Raw genomic sequence first — 23,666 nt, forward strand, 5'->3', positions numbered from 1 at the left:
AGTTCTGTATCCAAATGGCTAGTTCTCCCTGTATTCCATGAGATCTAACCTTGCTAATCAGTCTCCCATGGGGAACCTTGTTGAACGCCTTAATGACGTCCATATAGATCACATCTACTGCTCTGCCCTCATCAATCCTCTTTGTTACTTCTTCAAAAAATCTCAAGTTTGTTAGACATGATTTCCCACACACAAAGCCATGTTGACTATCCCCAATCAGTCCTTGCCTTTCCAAATACATGTACATCCTGTCCCTCAGGATTCCCTCCAACAATTTGCCCACCACCGACATCAGGCTCACTGGTCTACAGTTCCCTGTCTTGTCCTTATCACCTTTCTTAAACACTGGCACCACGTTAGCTAACCTCCAGTCTTCTGGCACCTCACCTGTCACTATCGATGATACAAATATCTCAGTAAGAGTCCCAGCAACCATTGCCCTAGCTTCCCACAGAGTTCTAGGTTACACCTGATCTGGTCCAGGGGATTTATCCACTTTTATGCATTTCAAGATATCCAGCACTTCCTCCAACTGGAGCATGATGAAGCTTTCATCAAGTCCTGCAAAAGTCTGTGTCCTAAAATAACATAAACCAAAAAATTAGTTTTGGTAACATCGTTCCCAGCCATCTTCTTTCAAAGGCACCTGGAGCTGGTTTTGATATTAATATGAAGTCATCTCAGGAGTGCTTCACCAGAGCATTATAAAACAAAATTTGTTGCAAAGCCACGTAAGGAGATAGCAGGGCAGAAAAACTGCAAGAACTTCAGAACTTGAGTTCTGAGGAAGGGTCATGGACCAGAAACGCTAACTCTGCTTTCTCTTCACAGATGCTGCCAGACCTGCTAAGCTTTTCCAGCAGTTTCTGTTTCTGAGGTAGGAGGGCAGATAGCATGAAGCTTTCTCATAGACTGGGTATTAAGGATGCCTTAAAGGAGAAAGGAAAGGTAGAATGTGAAAGGGAAATAGGGAAGGTAGAAGAAAGGTAGAATGTAAAAGGGAAATAGGGAATGAACTCAAGACCTTAGGCCTTAAACAACTGAAAGATTAATGCAAGGCTTGTGAAGGTTTGTAGCTCAGGTTGAGGTTTAGGGTGTAGGTTTGCTCGCTGAGCTGTAGGTTTGATATCCAGACGTTTCATTACCTAGCTAGGTAAGATCATCAGTGGGGACCTCCAAGTGAAGTGAAGCTGTTGTCTCCTGCTTTCTATTTATATCTTTCTCCTGGATGGGGTTCCTGGGGTTTTGTGGTGATGTCATTTCCTGTTCATTTTCTGAGGGGTTGATAGATGGCATCTAGATCTATGTGCTTGTTTATGGCATTGTGGTTGGAGTGCCAGGCCTCTAGGAATTCTCTGGCATGTCTTTGCTTAGCCTGTCCCAGGATAGATGTGTTGTCCCAGTTGAAATGGTGTTTTTTTTCATCCGTGTGTAGGGCTATGAGGAAGAGAGGGCCGTGTCTTTTTGTGGCTAGCTGGTGTTCATGTATCCTGGTGGCTAACTTTCTTCCTGTTTGTCCTCCGTAGTGTTTGTGGCGGTCCTTGCATGGAATTTTGTAGATGACTGTATTTTTTGAGTATCCGTTCTTCTTGAATACGTTGTAAAGGTACAGTGCACAGATTCCTCAAGAACAAACCATGACAAGCAGACAAAACACAGCCAGAAACCCTAACCACCTTACCATACATCAAAGAAGTTTCAGAAATGACAGCCAGACTACTAAGAACCCTCGGAATCCTTGTAGCACACAAACCCACCAAAACTCTCAAACAAAAACTAACAAACTTAAAAGACCCAGTACAACTCATGGACAAAACCAACGTCATCTACAAAATTCCATGCAAGGACTGCCACAAACACTACGTAGGACAAACAGGAAGAAAGCTAGCCACCAGGATACTCGAACACCAGCTAGCCACAAAAAGACACGGCCCTCTCTTCCTCGTAGCCCTACACACGGATGAAAAAAACCCCCATTTTGACTGGGACAACACATCTATCCTGGGACAGGCTAAGCAAAGACATGCCAGAGAATTCCTAGAGGCCTGGCACTCCAACCACAACGCCATAAACAAACACATAGATCTAGATGCCATCTATCAACCCCTCAGAAAACGAACAGGAAATGACATCACCACAAACCCCAGGAACCCCATCCAGGAGAAAGATATAAATAGAAAGCAGGAGACAACAGCTTCACTTCACTTGGAGGTCGCCACTGATGATGTTACCGAGCCAGGTAATGAAACGTCTGGATATCAAACCTACAGTTCAGCGAGCAAACCTACACCCTGAAAGATTAATCGCTGATGATGGAACAATTAAAATCAGAGATGCTCAAGAGACCAGAATTAGATATGGGATGAGTTGGCTAGGAGGCCATGGAAGGCCAAAGGAAGAACAAGGATTTCTAAATGAGTTGGTGCTTGACTGTGAGTGAATTGGGAGCATAATTCAGTGAACACAAGGATGATGAACCAACAGATCTTATTGCAAGTTAGGATACAGGCAGTAGAATACTGGATGACCTCCAGCTTACGGAGGAGAGAAGGTGGGATAAGTAGTAACCATTTGTTCTCTGCTTCTTCTTTGTCTTCCATAAATGGTGGTGTGTTTCACCAAACCCTACTTATTAAATACAATTTTAAAATGAATCCACAGATGCTGCCTGCCCTGCTGAATTTCTCCAGCACGTTCTGGTTTTGTAAAAGTGTTTTAATTGTGTTGCTTCAAATGCATGTCCTAGTGTTTTTGAAATATGGTGAGGCTCTCTACCTCTCCAGCCACTAATTCCTAGGATGTGGATCAAGAAGCATCTCCTAGCTGCCCTGTAATTCCTCTCCGAAAGACTGTAAATCTATGCCCATTTTTTATGTGGTGCCTTTACTGAGAAGTTTCTGAAATCTCAGGGCAGGGACCAAGTGTTCACCAGTGCAGCGTAGCTGCAGATAAAACAGACAGCCCCGGCTCAGAAAAAGACTGCCTTTGAAAGAGAAATCCCAGAAAACCACTGACCCTGAAGGCACTGGTAGGTTAGAGATTGCTAAAATCTTGTCCAAGTTACTCATTATAAGATTTAGAGCATTTATGTCAATATGGTGCTGCCATCTACAGTTTTACACATGCAATGCTAACACAAATCAGAATGGATTTTCACTTATTTTTTAAACAAACCACTCAGACATGACATACCTCCGGCAGGTGGGACTGAACCTGAACCTTCTTACCAGAGGTAGGAGCACTACTGCTGTGGCAAGACTCTACATTCCGACTTTTCATGGTCTGATTGCAATCATAACTGGACCACAACTGTCCATTAAACAAGGGGACCAGATCTGTACACAATATTCCAACTGTAGCTGAATTAATATCTATACAGTTCCATCATGATCTTCCTTTTCTTGTATTCAATGCCTGAACTAATAAAGGTAAATATCCTACATGCCTCCTTAACCTGTCTTTTAACCTTCAAGGATGCACACCGATGTCCCTCTGATCTTCTGTCCATCGGTCTGCCAGAATTCATTCATTGCATGTGGGTGCTGCTGGCTAAGCAGTTTTTATTGTCTACCCTTAGTTGCCTAGAGGGTATTAAAATTTAACTACCTTGCTGTGGGTCTGGAGTCACATGCAGGTCAGACAAGGTAAGGATGGCAGATTCCTTCCCTAAAAGACATCAGTGAACCAGATGGATTTTCCCCAACAATTGATTCACGGTCATCATTAGATTCGTAATTCCAGGTTTTTATTGCATTCAAATTCCACCATATGCCGTGTCTCTGGATTAACATTCTAACATTCCAATGATATTACCACCAGCCTCCCCTTCTGACATGCCATGCAGGCAATGAGCTCACTTTTGTCCTGTTACTTGCTGCAATTTCTTAAATAACAAACTTGCTGTAGTGTTTGATAGCAGTCAATTTTCCATTTTAAAAAAGTTATCAACTTCCGTAACATTTGCACATTAAAAATGGCATTTAAGTACTTTATTAAAGACAAACAAATAATGTGAAGTTATTGAAGTTAGGAAGTATTGCTAGGTGCTGCCATCCTCCCATTGTAACTTCAACAGAACTCATAGGCAGGCAGATTCTGGAAAAATGCAGAAGTAGCAGGGTTGCTGTTATGGGTGATTTCAACTTTCCCAATATTGACTGGAACCTCCTTAGTGCAGATGGTTTGGATGGAGCAGTTTTTGACAGGTGTGTTCAGGAGGGTTTCCTTACTCAGTGTGTAGTAAGGCCGACGAGGGGTGAGGCCATTTTGGATTTGATGCTCAGCAACGAGCCAGGACAGTTGTCAGATCTCACGCTGGGAGAGCACTTTGGTGACAGTGATCACAACTGCCTCACATTTAGCATAGCCTTGGAGAGTGAAAGGAGCAGTTACCGAGGGAAAATATTTAATTGGGGAAAAGGAAATTATGATGTTATCAGACAGGGGTTGGGAAGTACAGACTGGGAGCAATTGTTCCACAGAACAGGCACAGCAGACATGTGGAGACTATTTAAGGAGCAGTTGTTGTGAGTGATGCACAAATTTGTTCCTCTGAGACAGGTAAGAAGGGGTAAGATTAAGGAACATTGGATGACGAGAACAGAGGAACTTCTCGTCAAAATGAAGAAGGCAGCTTACATAAGGTGGAGGAAGCAAGGATCTAGCACAGCTTTACAGGATTATAGGCTTGCTAGAAAGGAGCTCAGAAACGGACTGAGGAGAGCCAGGAGGGGGCACAAAAAAAGGCTTGGCAATACCTGAGGAATAAGAGAATGACCAGGGAGAAGGTAGGGCCGATCAGGGATAATGGAGGGAACTTGTGCGTGGAGTCTGAGCAGATAGGGGAAGCCCGAAATGAGTTTTTTGCTTCGGCTTTCACCAAGGAAAGGGAACTTGTTGTAAATGAAAACTTTGAGGAGCTGGGATACGGTCTTGACCAGATCAAGATTGATGAAGTTGATGTGCTGGAAATTTTGGAAAATATTAAGATTGATAAGTCTCCAGGGCCAGACCAGATTTATCCTAGGCTGCTCCGGGAAGCGAGAAAGGAGGTTGCTGATCCACTGGCGAGGATATTTGCCTCATCTAATCTAATCTAATCAGTGGAGACAGTTTACCTTACCACTCTCCACGAGAGTCATACCAGAGGATTGGAAGGAGGCGAATGTTGTTCCTCTTTTCAAGAAGGGTAATAGGGAAATCCCTGGCAATTACAGAGCAGTCAGTCTTACGTCTGTGGTCAGCAAAGTTTTGGAAAGAAATTTGAGATTAGATTTATGACTATTTGGCAAAGCATAGTAAAGGCAGTCAGCATGGCTGTGTGAGGGGCAGGTCATGCCTCACAAATCTTATTGAGTTCTTTAAGGAGGTGACAAGATAGGTCGACGAAGGTTGAGCAGTGGATGTGGTGTATGTGGACTTCTGCATGTCATTTGATAAGGTTCCCTATGGTTGGCTCATTCATAAAGTCAGGAAGTATGGGATACAGAGAGATTTGGCTATCTGGTTCAGAATTGGCTGGCTGACAGAAGGCAGAGAGTGATTGTAGATGGAAAGTATTCTGCCTGGAGGTGTGTTGAGTGGAGTCCCGCAGGGCTCTGTTCTTGGGCCTCTACTCTTTGTAGTTTTTATAAATGACTTGGATGAGGAGGTTGAGGAGTGTGTTATTAATTTGCAATGACGCAAAGGTTGGAGTTGTCGTCAATAGTATAGAGGGCTACTGTAGGCTGCAGAGCTGGGCTGAGAAATGGCAGATGGAGTTCAACCTGGATAAATGTGAAGTGATGCATTTTGGAACGTCAAACTCGAATGCTGAATATAGGATTAAAGACAGGATTCTTGGCAGTGTGGAGGAACAAAAGGATCTGGGTGTGCAAGTACATAGATCCCTCAAAGTTGCCACCCAAGTAGATAGGTTTGTTAAGAAAGCTTATGGTGTTTTGGCTTTCATCACAGGGGGATCGAGTTTAAGAGCCATGAAGTTTTGCGATAGCTCTACAAGTCCCTGGTGAGACCACACTCAGAATGTTGTGTCCAGTTCTGGTTGTCCTACTATAGGAAAGATACAGAGGCTTTGGAGAGGGTGCAAAGAAATGCTGCCGTCCAGTTCTGGTTGTCCTACTATAGGAAAGATACAGAGGCTTTGGAGAAGGTTTACCAGGATGCTGCCTGGACTGGAGGCTTGCCTTATGAAGAGAGCTTGACTAAGCTTGGACTTTTCTCTCTGGAGAGGAGGAGGAAGAGAGGAGACCTTATCAAGGTATACAAGATAATGAGTGGAATAGATAGTCAATAGACAGAGACTTTTCCCCAGGGCAGGATTGACTGGTACGAGGAGTCATAGTTTGAAGATATTAGGAAGAAGGTATAAAGGAGACATCAGAGGTAGGTTCTTTATGCAGAGAGTTGTGAATGCATGGAATGCGTTGCCAGCTGTGGTGGTGGAAGCAGAGTCATTGGGGACACTTAAACAATTGCTGGACATGCACATGGATAGCAGTGAGTTGTGGGGTGCGTAGATTAAGTTACTATATTTTATATTAGGATTAACCTTGGCACAACATCATGGGCCAAAGGACCTGTTCTGTGCTATATTTTTCTATGTTCTAACTTACTAGTTACACTGGGTCTCAAGTTGGTTTGTACAGTATTGGCATGAGGTAGTGCCATAACTCCATGAGCCTCTTAGAAGGTTAGTGGCATTAGGGATAGTCACAGGTTTAAACAATGCACAGGGCTCACTGTGTAAACACAAAATAATATTGGATTGTGGCCCAGTGAGTGAAACTAAACATACTTATTCTTCGAATGGCTGCAGGTACCCAATTCTGACACAAAGACAAAACTTGCTGAGAAAGGCTTCGGTGATTCTCTTCTGCAAATGGTAGTTTATTGTGGCTCAACAGTTCATTTTAAATCTGTGATTGCTAGATTTCTGTTAACAACAGGTATTAAGGGATACAAGACAAACACAGATATCGTGATTTAGGTCACATATCAGCCATTATCACTTTAAATGACAGAAGTAGTCAAAGGCTAAATGAGCCAATTCCAGCTTTTTGTGTCAGATCATTATTATATGTAACACTCAAATTACCTATGCTCCAAATTATTTAATTACCTGTTCCAGAAAAGAAATGTTGGCCATCCCAAGGAAATTTATAGAATAACTAGTCTTAGAGTGCCACCTTGTGGAGCCTGCCCATAAGTATATCATTTTTAAATGCACTTTTCTCAATATATTTTAGTAGAAATTAGCAAAATCACTTTAATATGAATGGTCATAAAAAGTTAAAAACAATTCAATTTTTTTCATTGCAATACATAGCAAACTGGGTTGTTTCACAGCATTTACATATTTATGTATATATATTTCATGTCAATAATTCACTGATACAACTTGACCGTTTTTTGATGTTTTTTTCACCCATTAGTGTGCCAGAAGCAGGGCGATCTTAATCTGTGCAACAAATTTTAGTCCTCAGTATGCAATGTCAGGCCTTGGAACATGGCACCATTCAATTATATTGGGTGTCCAGTCAAACAAATCAAGGAGCATTTTTCACTTTTTTCAGATGATGGTCCTCTGGAAGTAATTTGCAAGTTGAGTTTACAGAACTGTAAAAGTAGGCTAACAACTCATTCTGTATAATCTTATAGTCTTGAGTTCAACACCTGGTTATGGTAACCCTTTTCTTTAAAATGAGCGGTTCTGTAACACAGGATTCTTTGGGTTGTTCCCAACAGAAACAGATGCAAGCATCCTTGCTGCTCAATGTCAGACCGCAAGGGGAGAAGTAAATTATTAGTTTCATTGATGTTAAGTTTTCAGGTCATTTTAAAATGATTTTCTAAATCTCAGCACGTGGCATTGGTAAATCTTTCAGTAGTTGAAATGAAGCCAAAGATGGGCCATATCCTCACCTTCACAAGTATTCTTGCTTACATGTCCACCAGGATATGGAATGTTAAATTCTGTTCTGGCTTGTACGAGAAACCATGGTTTCACAGTCCAGTTTTGTTAAAATGTGAACATGGGAGAAAGTCAAATGCAAGGAAACAAATTATGGGAATGATGCTTTTGAACTTCCCAGTGTTAAATTCTCCCTGATATGCATCTTTTACATAAACAACGTGGACCTTGGAATTGAAATTGGCTGGTGCTGAGTGAAGGCAGAGTATGTCACACAGGACAACACACAGGGAGATGTTAATAAAATTGAATGCACATGTAATCTACAAATTCAATACAGCATCTATGTTGGCTTTTCTGAAGAGGTGGAGAATGTGGGTCCTATCTTTTCCGCAATTTTGGATCCTAGTGAATTGCATAAAGATGGACTTTGTCTTAATTTTTTTAAATATACAATTTCTATTATTAAATGGCATTGAAGTATGGCAACAAACACTTTTCAGTACTTTTTTGTAAAAATACAAGTGACATTAAATTACTATTCTATAATTGAAGCCACTACAGATGAATTGGAGCTGAGGAGTTTGGGGCTAAATGCAGCTGGTTGGCAACAAGAAGTTGATTAGTCCATGGACTAGTCACCAGTTCAGATAAGGGACCTTTAGCTTGCCAATAACAATGTGATCGAGTCTCAGGTAAAAACAGCTTGGAACTGGGAACAAGGTATAGGGAAATGAATTGATCTCTACCAGCTTTGCAATGTGTCTGTTCTCAGCACTCAAAACTTTCATTAATCCTGCCAAAAACTAGCTAATCTTTCCTTTAGCAGTTGCTGTGATTTAATTGATAAATCAGACAATTTTACAAGTGAACCAGCCAGCTTGTGCCTCTTGTAACCAGAGGAAAAATTCAGAAAAGGGAAGACAAGAAGAAACATTTAGATCAGAAAGAACCAACTTAGCAGAACATGGGAGCGAACACTACTGAAACCATGTTTCCAGCTTTCCTCCAACCATGTGCTTTTCTGTCTTTGTGCACACACACATGTACATATCAAAGTGCATGTGTGTAAAGGGGAATTGGTATGTAGATGCAAGTTTAATTAGCGTTATATGCCAATGGTTTATAACTTCATCTGTAGCTAGAGCCTAATTGCTTGGAATAAACAGTAATCCTTTTTAAGTACAAAACCTGATCAGTGCTTTCTATCAACCTGGGCCTGAACCAGGAAATTGATGAATTTTGTGCACTTATTTCTTAATCTTTAACTTTTGAGACAAACTCCAGGAATAGCAGGGCTTGATTTCCAGCATACGCCCCCAATCAATCATGACAGCAGAAACACTATCAACTGTGCCAAGACATCCTAAAATAGAACTGGTCATTATCACATTGCTGTTTGTCACACCTTGCTATCCATAAATGGCTGTCATGTTTTGTACATTACAAGAGTGTTCAAACTTCAAAAGTAATTAATTGACTGTAAAGTGCTTTGGAATACCCTAAAGTTGTGAATGACTTCATATAAATGGCAACAGCAAGGTTGGTAGTTATATAATCAGGCCTTTAGCTTAACTATTCAAATACCTAACTCTAATAATTCATCGGTGTGAGACATTACATTATGATTTGCTTTACCAATTCACAAACACACTTTACTGCTGTAAACTGCATTTCCATTCATTCATAAAATCACGTTTTTGTAGTACATTTTGCTATTACAAGATAAAATAAATTAAAACATCCCTTCCAATCCATTACTGCTTCCTAATATTCTTCAATTATCAGCCCCATGCTACAAGCAGCATTTAGACCTGTTTCTATATCAAAAGCTACCCAAAGTGGTAATATTATAACCTACTCAGAACAATGCCCTACCTTCTTTCGTGTCTCCATAACTCACTTGAAACTATGGAAAATTATAATATTAATCCGCTCTTAATAACAGACTCTTGGACCTGAATAGATTGCAGAACATCAAACAGTTTCCTCCACTAGCACGTACCTTTTAAATACATATTAAGTAGGGCCACTACCCCCTTTAAGAAATTTACTATCAAAACAGCGCTTCTGTGAAATTGCATGCATGTATAAGAACTGTCAAAACCGGTAATAGTAAATGAAATCTCATGACCCAGCTGCGAGAGATCGATCTAATATCCTCTATACTTTTACTTAGTACATGTAAAAGTTCTCACTTATTTGGATTATACGGGTCTAGTTTTTGTTTTACTAACATTACTAACTTAAAATGCAAAAGGACTAACACCCCTTAATTATGCAAGCTTGGACAGAACAGACGTGCTAATCCCATTAAGAACAACAGCCAGCATTTAACAAGTGCTTAGACCATCTCTTGCTTCCCAAGGACAGACAGCATGCAAACTTGTCTGTACAATAGATACAACTATGTGACACCATCGTGCTAAAATTTTAATGGATGCAAGAACTGTGTATAAAGAGGCTACTGTAAAACTGTACTTCGGTTTCCATCGCCATCTCGAACTGTGCTACTGCAGATGTTCACCACTCCCTAATCTCAGTCCTTATTCAACACAATCCCACATCGGTATCATTATTTTGAAATTGAAAAGAGTTGTATGAACTAATAAATGATATATAAAGATATTTAACACAAGTCTTGTAAAAAATTTATTTCTGTTCTTTACAAATTCTCTTTTGTTTTCAAATTACACCATGCCACTTTTTACAGCTTTTGGTTGATCAGCTTCATTCAGGAATTCTGGCTTTGATGCTTCCAAGTTGACATTAACCCATCAAGTAACCCCTGAAAAAAAATTCAGATCTTTATAAAAACATTACAATATTACAACAACTTTATCTATTCCCTTTTCAAGAAAACGAGCTCAGGTTTCTATAGATCAAAACTAATAGAGAGATACAGATGTTCACCATGAAACAAATTATGATTTGATTCAAATAAAAGCAAAACATTGCAGATAATGTAAATCTGTAGCAGTACAGAATACTGGACAGACTCTGTAGATCTGGCAGCATCTGTGAAGACAGAAATAGAATTAACCTTTTGAGTCTAATATGACACTCATTCAAAACAGCTTCAGGGTCATATCAGATTCAAAACATTCAACTCTCTTTCTCTCTCCATACTTGCTGAGTTTCTCCAGCATTTTGTATGTTTGTGTAAGATTTGATGTGATTTCCAGTACATTAATCAGATACTGTGGTGGTGGGTGGGATGACAGAACTTCACCAATTAGCAAAGCTTCCTCCTCCCTGTCACAAAGCAGTGAGCGGGTAAAAAGGCAAGTCCATGAGGAAGCAGTGCAAGACACTGAAGGTTCGCAGCCAACTGACTACAGTCTTAATGAAATTATAGTGCGACAGAATAGGGACATTTCAAGCACCTCAGCAAATACATGTAGTAAGAATCTCCAGGTGCTTAAGCTCAAGGCCAGGATCTCAGCTTGAGTAGCAACTGGAGTCACTGGACTGTCAGGGAGGATAATGGTTTCCTGGACTCTATATTCCAGGATTGTATATTCACCACACAGGTAATAAATTAGCACAATCAGTGAGTGACCATCTGGAAATGTTGGAAGAAGCGGTTATACAGGAATTTACAAGGCATGTGCCATTTTAAACAGGTACTTCATATTAATGACTGCAATACTCTGAAGGACTACAGACCAGATCATGGTACTTACGCGAAAATGTGTGCACTTTTGGGGAGAGGAGGAGAGAAAGGAGTGGGAAAGAGAATAGCAAAGTATAGAAATGAAGCTGTAATAGGCAAATCCATAATTAGAGCAAAAGACTGAGACATCATTGAGAGTCCCGCATTATGTTATCTGCCTTGCATAATAGTCAAGTGGGTTTAATATCCTATAACATTAAAGGATGTAATGTCTTCAGAAAAGATACAAGATGGGAAAAAAGCAAAGCAGAGGGAGTGCTGATTCGGGAAGACATTGCAGTGCTGGAAAGAGAGATGTCCTTCAAGGGACAGAGTCCAGTCTGTTAAGAGTTAAGAAAAAAATGGTAAAATCGTGCTGAGGATGTTCGATAGGTCTCCAAAAGAAAGGACCCCTGCTACATATAAATAACTTGAATTTTGGAATACCGAGCAAAATATAATACATTGCTGGTGATACCAAACACGGACGAATGGCAAAGTGCAGATGATACAAATTGCCTGCAACAGGTCACACATAACCGTGCAGAAAGGACAGACAAGTGGCAGATGGAATTTAATGCAGAGAAATATTAGGTGATTTATTTTTGGCAGATGGTCTCCGAAGAATTGATAAGGACTTACCAGCCCAGTTCTAAAAAATGTGCAGGAACAGAACAAAGTCGACAAGACACCTTCAAAGATTGATGCACATGATATATTGAGAGAAGCAAAGCATGTGGGACTTCAATCTCCATAAATACAGATACTGACTACAAAAGCAGAAAAGTAATGCTAAATCTTTGCGAAGCACTAGTTAAGCCATGACTAGCACACTGCATCCATTTCTGGCCAACACTCTTTAGGAAACAAGTGAAGGTCCTTGCCTGGTTACAGAAGGGTTTTACCAGAATAGTTCCAATGATGAGAGATTTTATTTACATGGGTTGGTGGTGGTTTAACCTGAGGGTCATCACATTGTACAGGACATTGGTTAGGCCACTTTTGGAATACTGTATGCAATTCTGGTCTCCTTCCTATCGGAAGGGCGTTGTGAAACTTGAAAGGGTTCAGGTAAGATTTACAAGGATGATGCCAGGGTTGGAGGATTTGAGCTATAGTGAGAGGCTGAATAGGCGGGGGTTGTTTTTGCTGGAAAGTTGGAAGCTGAGGGGTGACCTTATAAAGTTTTATAAAATCATGAGGGGCATGGATAGGATAAATAGAAGTCTTTTTCCTGGGGCGGGGGAGTCCAGAACAAGAAGGCATAAGTTTGGGTGACAGGAGAAAGATATAAAAAGAGACCTATGGGGTAACTTTTTTATGCAGGTGGTGTATGTATGGAATGTGCTGCCAGAGGAAGTGGTGGAAGCTGGTTCAATTGCAACATTTAAAAGGTATCTGGATGGGTATATGAATAGGAAGGGTTTGGAGAGATATGGGTTGGGTACTGGCAAATGGTTGGTATATCTGGTCAGCATGGACGAGTTGAACCGAAGGGTTTGTTTCCGAAATGTACATCTCTATAACTCTATGACTATGACCTCAGGGGAGGGGAGAGGTTGAGAAGAGAGTCATTGATGATCTTCTCAACTGGAGTGCAGGAATCAAACCACACTGTTGGCATCACTCTGTATCGCAACCCAGCCATTCAGCCAACTAAGCTAACCAAACCCCAAGGATTTCTTTATGAAACAAGTTACTAAGGACAGCTACCCATTCACCAACTTGATCAGGAACAGTTCTCAGACTCATCTACACTTCTGAAGTATTTCCCACTAAACACAAGAGCATATGTAAACATTCTTACTGGAGCACAATGCCTCTGACCATCACTTCTTAGAAAAGGAGGTGGCGTAAAGAAGGGGTGATCAAGTGTGAGAATCTCAAAATACACAACAAACATAGTGGTATGGCCATGAATAAAATGTGATCTATGTCCACCCTAGGCACTCCCAGCCTTGAGGTGAAATCAGCACAGTCTGGAGACTTGGTGCTGGATCAGACTGGGTTGGAAAGACTTGTTATTCTGAACTTTTTAATTCTTTATTTTTCTAATCTATTCCTTTTTTTTTTACCTAAGATGACATGAAGGTCTGTAATGCTAGACATTTTATTTCTTTATTTTTCTAACTTTTTTTCCGAAGAATTTGTACTTAAGAATCTGCACCTCGGTACATTTGTACCTAAGATGGTGCTGTAAGTGGTGACTTGTAAACTTTTCACTGTACTCATGTGAGTACGTGACAATAAAGCTAGTTCCAATTCAATGTCCAAATTAAACACTTTTTAAAAATTTTACAATATGAATTTTTAGAAGGCGGCACAGTGGCTCAGTGGTCAGCACTGCTGCTTCACAGCACCAGGGACCCAGGTTCGATTCCAGCCTTGGGCGACTGTCTGTGTAGAGTTTGCACATTCTCCCCGTGTCTGCGTGGGTTTCCTCCGGGTGCTCCGGTTTCCTCCCACAGTCCAAAGATGTGCAGGTCAGATGAACTGGCCATGCTAAATTGCCCATAGTGTTAGGTGCATTAAGACATAAGACCATAAGACATAGGAGTGGAAGTAAGGCCATTCGGCCCATTGAGTCCACTCCGCCATTCAATCATGGCTGATGGGCATTTCAACTCCACTTATCCACATTCTCTCTGTAGACCTTAATTCCTTGTGACATCAAGAATTCACGTCTCACATGAGTACAGTGAAAAGTTTACAAGTCGCCACTTACAGCACCATCTTAGGTACAAATGTACCGAGGTGCAGATTCTTAAGTACAAATTCTTCGGAAAAAAAGTTAGAAAAATAAAGAAATAAAATGTCTAGCATTACAGACCTTCATGTCATCTTAAAAAAAAGGAATAAATTAGAAAAATAAAGAATTAAAAAGTCCAGAATAACAAGTCTTTCCAACCCAGTCTGATCCAGCACCAAGTCTCCAGACAGTGCTGATTTCACCTCAAGGCTGGGAGTGCCTAGGGTGGACATAGTGGTATGGCCATGAATAAAATGTGATCTATGTTTGTTGTGTATTTTGAGATTTTGAGATTAGTCAGGGGTAAGTATAGGGTAGGAGAATGGGTCTGGGTGGGTTACACTTTGGAGAGTCGGCGTGGACTTGTTGGGCCGAAGGGCCTGTTTCCCTACTGTGGGGAAGCTAATCTAATCTAAATAGAGAAATGAAGACCTTTGACAAAGCAGCTGGAATACTGAACTTTTAACTTGTGTTGCCCAAAGAGGTTTGTTGTACCACATAGTTCTTTTAAGATTTAAATACGTGCAGCTTAAAGGAACATTGACTGCACATAGCCTGTTTGTTCCGGTGCTTGCCTGCTCTTTTTTTGCACTAGAAGCAATGCAAGAACAGTGGGCCATGGCAGTCATTAAAGACTATTGAAGTAAAGTTTTCAAATCAATTCTCCCACTTCCTGTGCTAAATGGCAGCTACTGCAAGGCAATGGAGAGAAGGACTCACCTCCCAAGCAGTATATTGAGAATGATTTATTAAATAGAATATCCTGACTTTCTTTAGAGTGCTTGAAATCCCAAATGAGAGCATGGGGCAATGTGAAAATTAGTGAAGTCTCCCCAGACTGAATACAAATCACCCCAAATGGAAATCTGCAAATTGCCTGGTCAGTGTAAGGTCAATTAAAGAACTTATTAATTGATGCTTGCCATATACAACTCCACTTGGCTAACTTCACTGATTGTATTATTAAGTATCATTACAGTAGAATCAAGACATACTTCCAAAAAAGGTGTTACAGGTAACCAAATAGGCTAACCCTCTTATTTGGCTGATTTTCCTTGAACATTATTAAATTCTAAATTTAAAAAATTTAAAATATGCTCAGACAAAATAAGGATACATAGTGGCATGCATCATTCAAAATAAAGATGATACTAGATCAGCATTTGATACTTACGGCAGTTTCATTCTCATGAAGACTCTAGCCATGAAGAAGCTCAACAGGACACTGACAAAACCAATGAACAATAGTAGAAACCTATTCAGCTTTGGAATGTTGGGAGCATTTGAGCGATCCAAGATTATGAACCCTAGCCCTCCCATTGTAAACAGAAAACTTGAGGCAAGACCTTCCATTATGTACTGTCCATTGACTCTGAAAAGATGAAATGAGAGAACATTATTAGATCTAATATACAATGTCTCCAAAATGAGAAAAGTATGGGAACAAATCACCACAAGCACGGGAGTTAATCTTAGATAGACTTAGATCTGAGAGATAATTTTATCTGTTAAGCGTCAGACACACACACACACTTCCCATTTTGATGATTTTTTGATTACAAATCGCAAAAAAGGTTAATTTATCTTAATAATGATAAAACTGCTTCATGCTCCATAACAGGCTCAATGCATCAAAAAAACTGGGACACTTGAAAAAACAACAGAAAAAGATGTTTTTTGGAGTGCATGAGCAGACAGGATGGACAGACATCCTTATTTTCCTCACTGATCCAGTGCATCTGTCATTAATGCCCTCATATTCCAAACAAAAAAAAAAGTGCATGGGTTCGATTCCTGGGCACTGCAGGTCTATGCACTCTTAGTCTAGAGGAAAAATGCAACAGCTCTGCAAAATGGGATAGGAGCGTAGATCAGAATACAGATCAATTCTGATGCCACTAATCCAAAATAACCTACTGACACAAAGCTAGCTAACATTACACAAATGAAAGCAAAAACAAAAAGGCTGCAATAACAACGCAGATATACCTGTATGCTAAGAAGGCTACAGGCCTCTGGTGGCCATGTTCATCTGTCATTGATCCCACACTTGGAGGCTCCACAATGACATCATAAATGATACCTAATAAAGCAGCAAATATCTTTTAAATCTACAGCAAAGAATCTAAATATGTTTGCATATTTAAAAACGAAAACAGCATTGGGAGAAAATGTCAATATTTAATCATAAGACTAGGAGCATTCAAGATGATTATGGCTGATCTCCTAATTCTCAATTCCACTTCTGCCTTTTCGTGATATTCCCTCAGTTCCCTTACTGGTTAAAAATCTCTTAGCCACAACAACCCGCTGTGGAAAAGAATCCCAGAGATTCACAATCCTGAAAGAAGAAATTCTTCCTTATCTCTATATGAAGTAGGTGACCCATTATTCAGAGACTCTGGTACTAAACTCTCTCACACAGGGGAACCACCCTGACAAGTTTCTAGGGTGCTTTTGGAGCTGGGTTCATTCAGATGAAACAACTGTAGCAAACATCCTTTCATATTTCATTCCTCTTGATTTCCCATTTGTTTCCCTATTCACTTATTATATCTGCATACTGACTTTATTGATTCATGTACCAGGACATTCAGATCGCTCTATACCTGAAAGGTCCCTCCGTATTCTCTCCATTTATGTAACATGCTGTTTCTCTCTCTTTTTTGCCAAAATGGAGAAGTTTATTGGTGAGTCCAGGATGGTGATGAGCATCCTGAGGTAGGAAGGTGGTCAGTCAGCAGCTATGGCCCACATTAAACCAATAACATAGGGAGAAAGAGGGATGTGACCTAGCAGTCAGGATTTAGGGTACTCAGTAGAAAATAAGCAAGCAAAATCTTAAGATTACTCCCACTGTCACATGCAAGTGAATACAAGAAAAGGAGGATAAGATCATCGGAGAATGCATTGCTAGGATATTAGTGCAGTAAGGAGGGCATTGAATTCTTGGGTCATTGGGACTAATTCTGGAGGACATGGGAGCTACGAAGTCCAGCTGATTTACCTGAATAGAGTTGAAATTAAATTTGTTGCTGGACATTTTGCTAGTTTAAGCTAGTTTAGCAGAGTGACAGGGACACTCCAGTACATGCAGTTAAGGCAATATCAGAAATGAAAATTAGATGCAGAAAGTTAGTGGGTGAGTCTGGAGGGATCAGAAAACAAAGGCTGGGGATTTAAAAAAATAGCAGTGCTCAAGGGTATGTACATCAGTGGAAGGAAGTATAGCAAAATAAGGCAATCAAGCTGAGGGCACAGATAGAAGCGAGGCAGCATGGTATCAAAACCATGTCAGAAATAAGCCCTGAAGGGGGACTGGGATGACATTTCAGTGTGCCTGCTTACAGAGCTTTCAGACCAGAGAGATGGAGGGTGATAAAAGATAGGAAAAGGGTCATTTTGGTCAAAGAAACACGTACAGCTGTGAGGAATGGGGATATGGTAGAAGGATAAACAAATAAAATTATGTGAATTGAGCTGAGTAACACACTACCAACAGGATACTGTAGTTGAAAAATGTGGTGCTGGAAAAACACAGCAGGCCAGGCAGCATCCGAGGAGCAGTTTCAGGCATATGCCCTTCTTCAGGAATGAGTCCTCACTTTCTCCTAACAGGTTCCTATAGACCCCCAAAGAGTCAGAGAGAGAGAGAGACAGAAGAGCAAATACATGGCAAACATCTGAGAAATGAAAGAACAATAGGAAAGCAAAACTAGAGGAGTTTAATTACCCTCATATTAACTTGGATAGTTTCAGTGTGATAGGAATTGAGTAGAATTATGAGGTGCATTCAGAAGAATTGTTTTTGGTCAGTATTCAGCAAGTCCAACAAGGGAGGGAAAAATATGGATTTGTTTTAGGAAATGAAGCTAGAAAGGCAGAGGAGTGGCACTGATTATAATTCAGTTAGTTTTAACATAATTAAGGAAAAAGACAAATATCAATTAAGAGCTCCAAGTTGGAGCAAAGCCAATTTTACTTAGCCAGAGATTCAACAAAGTGGATTGAAAGAGTTACTTGAAGATAAATCAATATTTGAGCAGTGGTAAGCATTCAATGGGTTCAACGTAAATGTGCTCCCAGAAAGTGGGACAGCCACCTCTATAAATTATCAAGGAGCATACAGGGTAAGGCAGACGAAAAGCAAAGATTAGTTGTGTGGAACATAGTGGAATTGTGCAGGGGTGTGCGCTGGGACTAATCTATTCACATTATATATCAACAATCTGGACAAAGAAACTGAGGGCATTGCTGCTAAGTTTGTAGGTGACATGATGATATGTGGAGGAGCACATAGTGTGAGGAAGCAGGGAGGCCACAGAAGGAAAACCAAAAGAACTACAATGCTGTCAATCTGATACAAAAAGAGAAGTTGCTGGAAAAGATCAGGTCTGGCAGCATCTGTGAAGAAAAATCAGAGGTAATGTTTCAGGCCGGGTGAGCTTTCATCAGAACTGTTCTGAGGAAAGGTTACCGAATCTAAAACATTAACTCTAATTTCTCTTCACAGACGCTGCCAGGCTTGCTGAGCTTTTTCAGGCTGCAGAAGGACATGGACAGGCTAGGAAAGTGGGCAAAGAAGTGGCAGATGCAATATAATGTGGGAAAGTGTGAGGGTATGCACTTTGGTAGGAAGAATAGAAGTATAGACTATTTTCTAAACAAGGAAAGGCTTTGGAAATCTAAAGCACAAAGTAACTTGGAAGTCCTCGTTCAAGATTCTCTTAAGATTAACATGCAGGTTCAGTTAGCAGTTAAGATGACAAATGCAATGTTAACATTCATTTCAAGAGAGCTAGAGTACAAGAGGAGAAATATACTGCTGAAGTGTATATGGCCCTGGTCAGACTGCATTTGGAATATTGAGGGCAGTGTTGAGCCCTGTATCTCAGGAAAGATGTGCTGACGTTGCAGGTAGATCCACTGGAGGTTTAAAAATGATCCCTGTGATGAAGGACGTGTGATATGAGGGGAGGTCGAGGACTCTGGCCCTGTAGGAGTCCAAAACTGGAGGATGTGGTTTAAGGTTGGGGGGGGGGGGAATAAAAGAGGACCTACAGGGCAACTTTTTCACACATGCATGGAATAAGCTGCGAGAGGAAGTGGTAAAGGTTGGTACAATTACAACATTTAAAAGGCACCTGGGTGGGTATATGAATAGTAAGAGTTGAGGGGGATATGGGCCAAATACTGGCAAATGGGACTAGATTAATTTAGGATATCTGTCAGCATGGACAAGTTGGACTGAAGGGTCTGTTTCCATGCTGTACAGCTCTCTGGCTCTATGACAAGCTCAAGGCTGAGGCTCCTGGATCCTTTTACTAGCCTCACTTGTAGTCACACCCTTCTGCCCCTGAATGAATTTGAGGGAGTGAATCCAATGGATGCGACTGCTTCTGGTCTTATGATTTATAACCTTTAAATGTTACTCCTATCTACCTTCAATCTGAAAGTAAGCTATTATAGTCAAATTGGCAGCTATCACCAACTAATGAATGTACCTACGATGTCACCCTTTTGTGCTGAGCTCCTGATTTTGGACTTTGATTTATCCAATGCTATTCCCATGGTGTTTCCAAATTCTAAATGCTCACTCGAGCTGTATATCTCTCACAATCCATACTACAGAGGAGGAAGTGCTGAATGTCTTGAAATGCATAAAAGTGGATAGATCCCCAGGACCTGATCAGGTGTACCCTAGAACTCTATGGGGAGCTAGAGAAGTGATTGCTGAGTCCATTGTTGAGATATTTGTATCATCGATAGTCACAGGTGAGGTGCTGGAAGACTGGAGGTTGGCTAACGTGGTGCCACTATTTAAGCAAGGTGGTAAGGACAAGACAGGGAACTATCGACCAATGAGCCTGGCATCGATGGTGGGCATTTTGTTGGCAGGAATCCTTAGGGACAGGATTTACACATATTTGGAAAAGCAAGGATTGATTAGGGATAGTCAACATGGCTTTGTCCTTGGGAAATCATGTCTCACGAACTTGATTAAGTTTTTTGAAGAAGTAACAAAGAGGATTGATGAGGGCAGAGCTGCAGACGTGACCTACGTGAACTTCAGTAAAGCATTTGACAAGGTTCCCCATGGGAGATTCATTAGCAAGGTTAGATCTCTTGGAATACAGGGAGAACTAGCTCAAATGTAGAAGACAGAGAATGGTGCTGGAAGGCTGTTTTCAGACTGGAGGCCTGTGACAGTGGAGTGCCACATAGATCGGTGCTGGGTTCACTACTTTTTATCATTTATATAAATGACTTGAAAGTGAGCATAACAGGTGTAGTTAGTAAGTTTGCAGATGACACCAAAATTGGAGGTGTAGTGGACAACGAAGAAGGTTACCTCGGATTACAATGGGATTTGATAAGATGGGTCAATAGGCTGAGAAGTGGCAGACGGAGTTTAGTTTAGATAAATACGAGGAGCTGCATTTTGGGAAAGCAAATCTTAGTAGGATATATACAGTTAATGGTAAGATCCTAGGGAGTGTTGCTGAACAAAGAGACCTTGGAGTGCAGTTTCATAGCTCCTTGAAAGTAGAGTTGCAGGTAGATAAGATAGTGAAGGCAGCGTTTGGTATGCTTTCCTTTGTTGCTCAGAGCAAAGAGTACAGGAGTTGGGAGGTCATATTGTGGCTGTATAGGACATTGGTTAGGCAACGTTTGGAACATTGCATCAATTCTTTACAAGGATGTTGCCAGGTTTGGAGGATTTGAGGTATAGGGAGAGGCTGAATGGGCTGGGGCTGTTTTCGCTGGAGAGTCAGTGGCTGAGGGGTGACCTTATAGAGGTTTATAAAGTCATGAGGGGCACGGATAGGATAAATAGACAAGGTTTTTCCCCCTGGCGTGGGGGAGTCCAGAACTAGAAGGCACAGGTATAGGGTGAGAAGGGAAAGATATAAAAGAGACCTATGGGGAAACTTTTTCACGCAGAGGGTAGTGCGTGTATGGAATGAGCTACTAGAGGAAGTGATGGAGGCTGGTACAATTGCAACATTTAAAAGGCATCTGGATTGGCATATGAATAGGAATGGTTTGGAGGGACAGGGGCCAGGTACTGGCAGGGGGGACTAGGTTGGGTTGGGATATCTGGTCAGCATGGACAAGTTGGACCAAAGGGTTTGTTTCAATGCTGTACATCTTTATGACTTTATGACTCTGTGGTGTCTCCTTCGTGACTATGTAAAATTGCACTTGACCGTAAGTCTAGTGCAAATAGAATGCAACCCCTGACAAGTGCAAAGTGATACATTTGCAGAGATCAAACAAGGCTAATGAATTTCCAATTAATCGAGAATATGAAGGGTTGCAATGGAAATTAAGGACTTCGGAGTCAATGTCTATAAATCAGGTCAATAAGTTGGTTAAGACCATCACCTGCAAGCCACTCACTATCCTTACTTGGAAATATATGACTCTTATTTCACTTGGCCATGGAATTCCCTCTTTAACAGCACTGTGCATCCACCTATAGCACATGGATTGCAGCAGTTCAAGATAACAACTCACCACCACTTTCAGGGCAACTAGGGACAGATAGTAAACGTGGCCCAGCCAATGACACCCACATCCCCCTAACGAACAAAAAAAATGTTTACCTATATAGCCAAGATAAGAATTGTCTGGCAATGCTGAAGCTGTATAAATCAATTATTATTTAGGCAACATACTGTGTGCAGGTCTGGTCACTTCATTTCAAAAAGGATGAAATTCACCAGAAGTTGCAGAGGATATTTACGAAGATGTTGCCAGGACTTTAGAATGACAGTTGTGGGGGGGAATGTTGAAGAGACAGGAGCTGATCTCTTTGGAACAGAAGAGGCTGAGGAGAGATTTAATTGAAATGTTCAAATCTGAAGGGGGCCTGCATAAAATGGACGGGAAAGGGTCTGTTTACTTTAGCAAAGAGATCAGTGTCTCGGGGGCACAGATTTCAAGTGATTCATAGAACAATTATGAGGATGATGATTTTCTTTCACCAAAAGAATGGTAGATTCTGAAAATGGTAAACCTCAATTCATTGAAAAGATCCAGGGACCTAGGTTTGATTCCAACCTCAGGCAACTGGTCGTGTAGAGTTTGCACATTCTCCCCACATCTGCCTGTGTTTCAGTTTCCTCCAACACTCCAAACATGTTTAGGTGCTAAATTGCCCATAGTGTTCAGGGGATGTGTAGGTTAGGTGTATTAGTCGTGAGAAATGTAGGGTTAAAGGGTATGTGATGGGTCTGGAAGGTATACCCAGAGGGTTGGTGTGGACTTGTTGGGCCAAATGGTCAGTTCCACATTGTAGGGAGTCTACGATTTTCTGTCTCAGTATACAACTCAAGTGCTGCAACCTGCAAAGCTATGGACCAAATGAGGGAAAGTGTGATTACGTTAGGTGACCTATTTATTCAGCACAAATAATATTAGGTCAAGTGGCCCTTTTCTGGGCCACAAACGCTTTATAGTTTGGAATTCCCATATTATACTCCAATTCTTGCTATCCCTTTTGCACATACCTTACAGCCTCTGCTCAACTGATTTGGAGATGCCAGTGTTGGACTGGGGTGTACAAAGTTAAAACTCACACAATACCAGGTTAAAAACAATGACTGCAGATGCTGGAAACCAGATTCTGGATTAGTGGTGCTGGAAGAGCACAGCCGTTCAGGCAGCATCCAAAGGGCTTTGAAATGTATGAAGGGCTTTTGCCCGAAACGTCGATTTCAAAGCTCCTTGGATGCTGCCTGAACTGCTGTGCTCTTCCAGCACCACTAATCCAGAATCACACAACATCAGGTTATAGTGCAACAGGTTTAATTGGATATTCCTGTGGGACTATAACCTGGTGTTGTGTGATTTTTAACTCTGCTCAAACTGAAGTTTCCTAACCAGGTTTGTTCATCAGCAAGCAGAAGTTTAAAGTTTGACCCTGTAAACAAGAGTCAAGATTGGACTAACTCAAAGTGAGACGCCCTCCTTCAAGAGTAAGTCTGCCCGGTATCTCAGGGAGGTCTCGGGCCGGGTATGGGAGCTGGTTGCTCCGGGAGACGGTACCGCGGAGGGAGGGGGTCGGCCGGTCACTCACCGCCGGTGATGAGGAAATAGGAGATGATGACCAGGGCGTAGACGGTCATGGCGGACGGCATGTGAAGCCACCCCGGCTTCTTGAGCTTCACATTGGGGCATTCCAACACCGCGAAAGGCAGCGCGAACACCGCCTCCATCTCCAGGCACTGACCTCCAGCGCGACGTGGCCCGGAAACCCCGACGGTCAACTTCCGGTCTGCGTCACCCACCCACCCGCGAGGCCCCGCCCCTTCCCTGTGCCCGTCACGTGACCCGCGCCCAGG

At 41.4% G+C, this 23,666-nt stretch overlaps 1 protein-coding gene across 1 annotated transcript; it reads right to left on the bottom strand.

The window, feature by feature from the left end:
- Positions 1 to 10,551: 10,551 nt before the first annotated feature.
- Positions 10,552 to 23,596, bottom strand: ostc (oligosaccharyltransferase complex subunit). The gene is made up of 4 exons (XM_043694961.1): positions 23,402 to 23,596; positions 16,306 to 16,399; positions 15,491 to 15,688; positions 10,552 to 10,700 (listed from the first exon to the last, which is right to left on the bottom strand). The coding sequence occupies exons 1-4, from the start codon at positions 23,538 to 23,540 to the stop codon at positions 10,682 to 10,684; spliced, it is 450 nt and encodes a 149-aa protein (XP_043550896.1). The 5' UTR covers positions 23,541 to 23,596; the 3' UTR covers positions 10,552 to 10,681.
- Between the last annotated feature and the right edge of the window lie 70 nt (positions 23,597 to 23,666).

Source organism: Chiloscyllium plagiosum, chromosome 1 (assembly GCF_004010195.1).
Source record: "Chiloscyllium plagiosum isolate BGI_BamShark_2017 chromosome 1, ASM401019v2, whole genome shotgun sequence".
Classification (NCBI taxonomy): Eukaryota; Metazoa; Chordata; class Chondrichthyes; order Orectolobiformes; family Hemiscylliidae; genus Chiloscyllium; species Chiloscyllium plagiosum.

Bases quoted from the DNA above. Each gene is read 5' to 3' on its own strand.
- ostc (XM_043694961.1), bottom strand. From the start codon at position 23,540: ATGGAGGCGGTGTTCGCGCTGCCTTTCGCGGTGTTGGAATGCCCCAAT. The intron at 16,400-23,401 runs GTGAGTGACCGG...CTGCTTTATTAG, and splicing joins CTATTTCCTCATCACCGGCG to GTATCATTTATGATGTCATT. The intron at 15,689-16,305 runs GTATATCTGCGT...TCATCTTTTCAG, and splicing joins GTAGCCTTCTTAGCATACAG to AGTCAATGGACAGTACATAA.